The 6406-nt window shown below is 40.5% G+C and overlaps 1 protein-coding gene across 1 annotated transcript; it reads right to left on the bottom strand.

The window, feature by feature from the left end:
• Positions 1 to 3740: 3740 nt before the first annotated feature.
• On the bottom strand, positions 3741 to 5632 carry LOC131723317 (E3 SUMO-protein ligase KIAA1586-like). Its single transcript, XM_059016940.1, has 2 exons — positions 4877 to 5632; positions 3741 to 4458 (listed from the first exon to the last, which is right to left on the bottom strand). The coding sequence occupies exons 1-2, from the start codon at positions 5606 to 5608 to the stop codon at positions 3958 to 3960; spliced, it is 1233 nt and encodes a 410-aa protein (XP_058872923.1). The 5' UTR covers positions 5609 to 5632; the 3' UTR covers positions 3741 to 3957.
• Positions 5633 to 6406: the final 774 nt, after the last annotated feature.

The raw sequence follows: 6406 nt of genomic DNA, 5'->3' as shown, positions 1-6406 counted from the left end.
TGTGAAAACACTGCAGGCTGTGTATTACTGAGCTCCAGAGTAACAGTGAGAGCAGCCTGCTGTGCTTCCCTGCAAAACAGATTCACACTCCCCCACCTAATCAGCTCACTGCAGCATGGATGTGTGGAAGACTGCATGTGTGCAGCAAGGATTTATGCACGGAATATCTGCTTTGAACGCATTTCTCCAGATCTCTTACATGCAGGATGAAGGAGATGGAATTAAAACAGTTTACTTGTGAATTCTCAAAAGAAATATTGAAAAAGCTTATTTCCTAAAATCAACAAGGGGTGTATATTTCAAGCCAGATGCCTGTGCCAGTTACCCTTTAAACAATGATCTGTGTGAATCAATCAGGGCCCAGGTGTTTACTAATAATCTGTGCTAATGGGCTGATTGTTCTATTAGTGCTCAATACACAGTCTAGACTGAGTCTAAACTGACACATGGGACTGAATTAAAGAGGAGAAAATCCCTCCTTGAAATACTCAAGGTCCTGATTAGAAATGAGAAATGATCAATTATAAAACACATGGCTTGAGTTGATGAGAATAATCAGATGTGTTTGACACATTTCTCCAGCTCCAATGTCTTTGTAGGGGGATTCCAGTGTGCAGTGTTTCTGGGAGTCAGCAATATAAACAAGCTGCTTTAAATAATGCAGAGAAACGTATGCAAATGTCCAGGGCTTCATTTCCTATTTAACTCTGCTGCAGTGCAGATAGGAGCAGGAGGAGAGGTAGCCTGTCTGCTGCTTACAACACTTTCTTCTTTCAATAACCACAATACTGCAGTACAATGGGGATTTTAACAGCTCTCTGTATAATAATGACAGCTCTATCAAGTAAGTATCTGACACTTGTGGAAATTAGCCTGCATTGATTCTGTATATTACTTGATGTTTTAGCAGTAGTTACTGTATGTTGTTTGCTTTTTTCCTCAAGGTGTCCGGTCTGATATAGTGTTGACTGAGTCCGGACTAGCAGTTATAAAGCCTGGAGAGTCCCATAAACTGTCCTGTAAAGCCTCTGGATTCACATTCAGCAGCTACTGGATGGGCTGGGTTCGACAAGCTCCTGGAAAGCGTCTGGAATGGGTAGCCAGCGGTGCTGGTAGTAGTACATACTATGCCCCGTCTGTCCAGGGAAGATTCACCATCTCCAGAGACGATTCCAACAGCATGCTGTATTTACAAATGAACAGCCTGAAGACTGAAGACACTGCCGTGTATTACTGTGCTCGAGACCCACAGTGATGCAATCAAACCAAGCAGCCATACAAAATCCCCTCTCTTCAGGACTGCAGCGCTGATCACTCACAGGTTCTGCTTTGTTTTTCATGGTTGAGTTGTGGTAGATCAACCATGAGATTCAGACTCTTGTCTGTTAGAAAACCACACCCTCAATTTCAAAGAAAACACAAACAAGTGGCAGCTTCTATCTGTCGTGTTTTACTTGTACCTGCAGTCAGGGCCAGCGTGACCATATAGGCAGAACAGGGCGGCAAATTGAAGAGGGCGGCAAAAACGCGACATAATTACATGTACGTGGTCTTGGAGCTGTGCAATCACCTCTTATAGTTACTCTAGTAATTCTGTCATTACCATCTGAGCAGAGTTTTATAAACTCTTTTAATGGTGGGGGAGCTAAATCCTGCAAAGACTTAAACACCAAACCCGCATGGGAGTAATTTATGTAATTATCAAAACTTAACAGGTTATATTTCTTGAGTATATAACAGTGATGATATCTTGTCGGCTTTCTATCTAGAATTTTTAGACTTTGTTTATACAAAGAATTCAGAGGCTTAATTGCAGTCTTCCCAGCTTGTGAGCAGACAGTTACACAACAGGACAAATGAGATAAACTCATAGAATGTAGATACAACTTAGCAACAGTAACGGATACATTTGGTCTAATAACCCTAAAGTTAGCCACATTGAATTCCCCACTTTTAACAACCTTTGTATATGTTTCTGAAAGGAAAGTTGCAAGTCCATTATACCTAAATATTTAAATTTTGAATCTATACTAATCTTTTCCCCTTTTACAAAAATATCAAACAGATTCTGATCGGGGGGCGTGGCTACCAGACTGCGTGTCCTGTGATTGGTTGTTTATGTTCTGTTAATGTGTTCGTCACACTGGGATTGCACGGACTGAACTGTAGGGGGCGGGGCGAGGGGAAGCTGGCTGACGGCCAATAATAATGTCGGGTTCCTCCGGTCACGGAAATCATGTTAAAGTCATGGAATTTTAAAACAGCGATTTCCAGGACTGGAAAAAGGATTGGAAAAGTGATGAAAAAATTGCTTAGAAAAGGTTTAATATTATTTAAACTGCACTATATCTTGTTTAAGACTATCGGTTTTCTGTCTCTGTCTGTTTCCATCGTTACTGTGATTAAGCACTAGTAATAATCTGAAGCAGTGAAGTGCGCTACAATGGTTTTATTATTAAAAACGTGTCGTTCTTTATTACAATTTATTTTCAGATTTCATATGAAGCTTTTTCTGTTTATTCAATCAAACCAAGTACTAGTAGGAATTTGCTGGCACCATTTAAGACGTTTTTCAAGTCAAGTAAGACTGGGAAAAGTAAACCTATATTATTATTATTATTATTATTATTATTATTATTATTATTATTATTATTATTATTATCTTCGTATAACACGCACGTGTGTAAACCTGACAGGTTGTTTTATTTCTTGATTTATTTCAGTTTCGTTTCACACGGACTTGCCTTTTTTCTTTTTGTGCTGATTATACAAAATCAAATCCAAGCTACTGTCCAGACATAATGAGAGAGTAAAACGTCACCTCGGAGCTCCGTGACGTGTCGAGAGGACTCCTCCTTTGTGACGTCACGGGACTCCCGGGCCGCTCTTTCCTCTGTGATTCTGCGCAGTAGCTTGTCTTGTATTCTCTATGTAAGGCCCTTCTCGTTATATTAGTCACTCGCCTTCGGCTCGGGGCATTTAACGACACGAGGCGGTCCTTCCCACACGAGAGAGCCTCTTCTTCGGGGTCTGTTTAGAATGACTTTGCCCAATAGGAAGCGAATACGAGAGTTTCCAAAGATTCCTAAATACTGTCTTTTAATTCTGTGCCTCCAAAGACATGTAATTAGGTTTTAAGAATGAAGCGTACTGTTTGGTTTTGTGTCTCAGCAGTTTGTCAGTCCCAGACTGTTGTGAAAAATTATATATTAAATAAACGGGGTGAAATGTGTTCAGCAGATTATTCTGCGTTGTACTGCAACTGTGGAAGCATTCAGGCAGCGAAAAATGTAAAGGGTAGTTCATCTGAAACCTCCCGACAGAAGGGGTACAGTTAAAAAAAACGTTTTAAACCTCCGTGCTAGACGTATAACCTGTCACGTCACAAATTTCCCCCAACGCATATTTTTTAATGTATTAATTTTAGTAATTTCTCATCCTATACAGCAGCCCACCGCGTACCCCACTGCTCTGGGGCTACAGTAAGGGCGGATATTATAAAAGGAAGGGGTGGGGCAATTGCCTCCACGCTGCTTTTCTAATTGGTGTAACAGAAAGATTGACAGTGGGGCGGGGTTTCTTCTCGGTGGATCTGGCGCTTCATTGGTGCGCTGTGTGGTGATGCTGTAGTGGGCGTGGTGTGGTTCTGTGCACACGTGGTAAGCTGTAGAGTATGCTGTTGCACCGCGAGGCAGGACAGCAGCCACAGATACGAAATTTACTAACGAGCAGTGGTGTAGTGGTAAAAAAAAAAGTAGCGGAGCGGTCCCAATGAGAATCAATTAAATAGTTAACGAGGTATTAACAGTTACGCCCACTTTCCATTTAACGCGATTTAATCGGGGTTTTTTTAATAATAATATAACACATATTTTACTTAACAAATTTCTGTAAAATCTCCCCTCTCTATAGAAAATTAAAAGTTGCACTTACCAATCACAGGTTGTTTTTAGTCAACTATAGGAACTGCCACAGAGCGTCAGGGGAGTCGCTGGAAATTGGAGCTGCCACCCGTGTACGGCTGTCATCTGCGGATCGATGATTGTGTCGCAACCAAGTGGTCACATAAGGGCTTGGATTCCACTGTCTCAAAGGGGGTCCATGAAGCTTGATAAACATTAAGGCTGAAGCATGTTTGATTAAAATTTTGGAACGCTGATCAGTTATAATTAAGTTCATTTGGCTGAATCCCCTTTCACATTCAGCAGTACTGCACGGGATCACACGTGTGCAGTTAATAAGTGGAGCTAAATCATCTGGAATTCTTCCGTTGTTCTCCTTAAAATCTCGAAATGCATTTTTGATAATACGTTCATTTAGCTGAAAGCGCCGACACAATCTTTCAACTTCATTTTCGCCATAACCCTGGGGTAGTTCTGCAGGCCAGTGGTGTGGATCCAGGACCAAGAGCTCAGAAAGAAGACTTTCATATTTTTGGCAATTCACCTCGGAAGAAGCCTGAAAGAATAAGCTATTTGAAATTAATGGTAGCATTTCTAAAATGTATTTTCGAAACCTTAACTGTGTATATATATATATATATATATATATATATATATATATATATATATATATATATATATATGCGTTTTGTAGTTTTGAGTAGGATTAAATAAAGTAAATAATAAAAGTGAGATTTTGCAGAATACATATACTGTGCGGGAGTGTTTTTCTATTCTTATATTTACATTAGTCTATGCACCTGCGATGAGACTGACAGGAGTGCAGATGTTTATAATTTATTTGTATATACTTCTCAGTTGCAGTTTTATACTACACATGAAACTGAAATTAACGCCCCCCTCTGCTCGTTAATTGCAAACAATTAGGCTAGCTATTAAAATTAAAAAAATCTGTACAAGGTTTATGAACATACCTTCTCATTTGATGCAGTGGTTGTAAAAAGTCGTTCTTTCATATGATTGGCGAGTTTGGTAAGGAATTGTTTATGATTTATTTTTACATGTTTGGGATTCGACGTCAGCACTGTAGATTTAAATGTTCCTTCCATGGCAGCTATCTGCGCTTCAAGAGTCTTTGTACCTACATTCTCATTCATGGATTCAAAAATCCTTACTGTTCTACGTGCCATTTTATCTGCATAAACCAATGTAGTAGTCCGTTTCTGGAGAATCTCTGACAGCAGTGAAAGTTCGTATAAGGCATCGTACATAACTCCGAGGTCAATGAGAAATTCTGGCGAGCACAGCCTTTTCAGTAGACCGCTGTATGTCGCTCTTTCAGCAGAAGTCCGCTTAGAGCTTACGGCAGCTTTAAAATGAGTCGACAGAACTTCAAAACTTTCCCACACAGCGGAGACAGTCCTGAACGAACTGGAAACCCATCTCACATCCAGTACACGACCAATTTTCCTCAAGACAGCATCCAGTTCCTTCGCACAATTTCGGAGTTCTTGCTGATTTAGTGCTGATCTACTGTAGACTGAGTATAGCTTGTCCATGAAAGAATGAAAATGGTTCATGCCAGTAGTCTCAGAAACACTATCGGCAACTGCAAGTTCGAGTCTGTGATTTAGACAGTGCCAGACAACAATGTTGGGGTACATGTCTGAAATTCGTTTTGCCACACCAGATTTTTTCCCAAGCATTACACTTGCACCGTCACTTGCAAATGCAACACGATTCTTCTGTAAGTATGCATGGTCAAACCCGTGTTTTTGAAGACACTTAGTAAGCGCTAACACTATGGACTCAGCTGACTGATCAAAAAGTTCAACTAACTCCAAAAACATGAAGTGAGGGTCACGTGTCTTGTCTGTCTCGCATTTGAGATGCACAATAAGTGCTGGGGAACCATTCAGAGCTGTTGATTCATCAATTAACACAGCAATTTTTCCATCGATGTGTATTATTCTCTCACAGGCCTTTTTGACCATTTCATCAGAAACGTGGTTGATAATTTGAGTGGCGCTGTATCTGGAATGAAGACCAGTTCCCACATTAACACCATTTATTTCTTGCAGTTCCAGTAAGGCCTGATGATCAGAATAGGGTCGATTTTGTTTTGCAAGGTAGTAAGCAGTAGAAAATATTTTACAGGTAGTTTCGTGATCTCGCCTTTTTGCACTGTCAACACATTTCCCAATAATGTCCTCTGTGTTCTGCTGTAACAATGCAGTGGCCTTGTTATGAGCGCTGGATTTCTTGTGTTCAGCTATCTTTTTTCTCAAAGATCGTAGCTGTTGCTCTCGAGTTTTTCCATTGTACCCAACACTGTAATTTTTCCACTCAGAAGACAGAGAAACACCCTGACTTTTCAAAACTGACAGCGCAGAAACACGTCTACAAACACGACAGCCCAGATTACCATCCGCACAGTCAAGGAAAGTGTAAAGTTGTTTCTTTTCTTCCCATACCTCAGAACTCCAGATGTTTGGCCATGGCTG

This window comes from Acipenser ruthenus, chromosome 54 (genome assembly GCF_902713425.1).
Source record: "Acipenser ruthenus chromosome 54, fAciRut3.2 maternal haplotype, whole genome shotgun sequence".
Taxonomy (NCBI): Eukaryota; Metazoa; Chordata; class Actinopteri; order Acipenseriformes; family Acipenseridae; genus Acipenser; species Acipenser ruthenus.
Note: the sequence above shows the minus strand (reverse complement) of the source record. Positions and strands in the feature narration are given on the sequence as shown.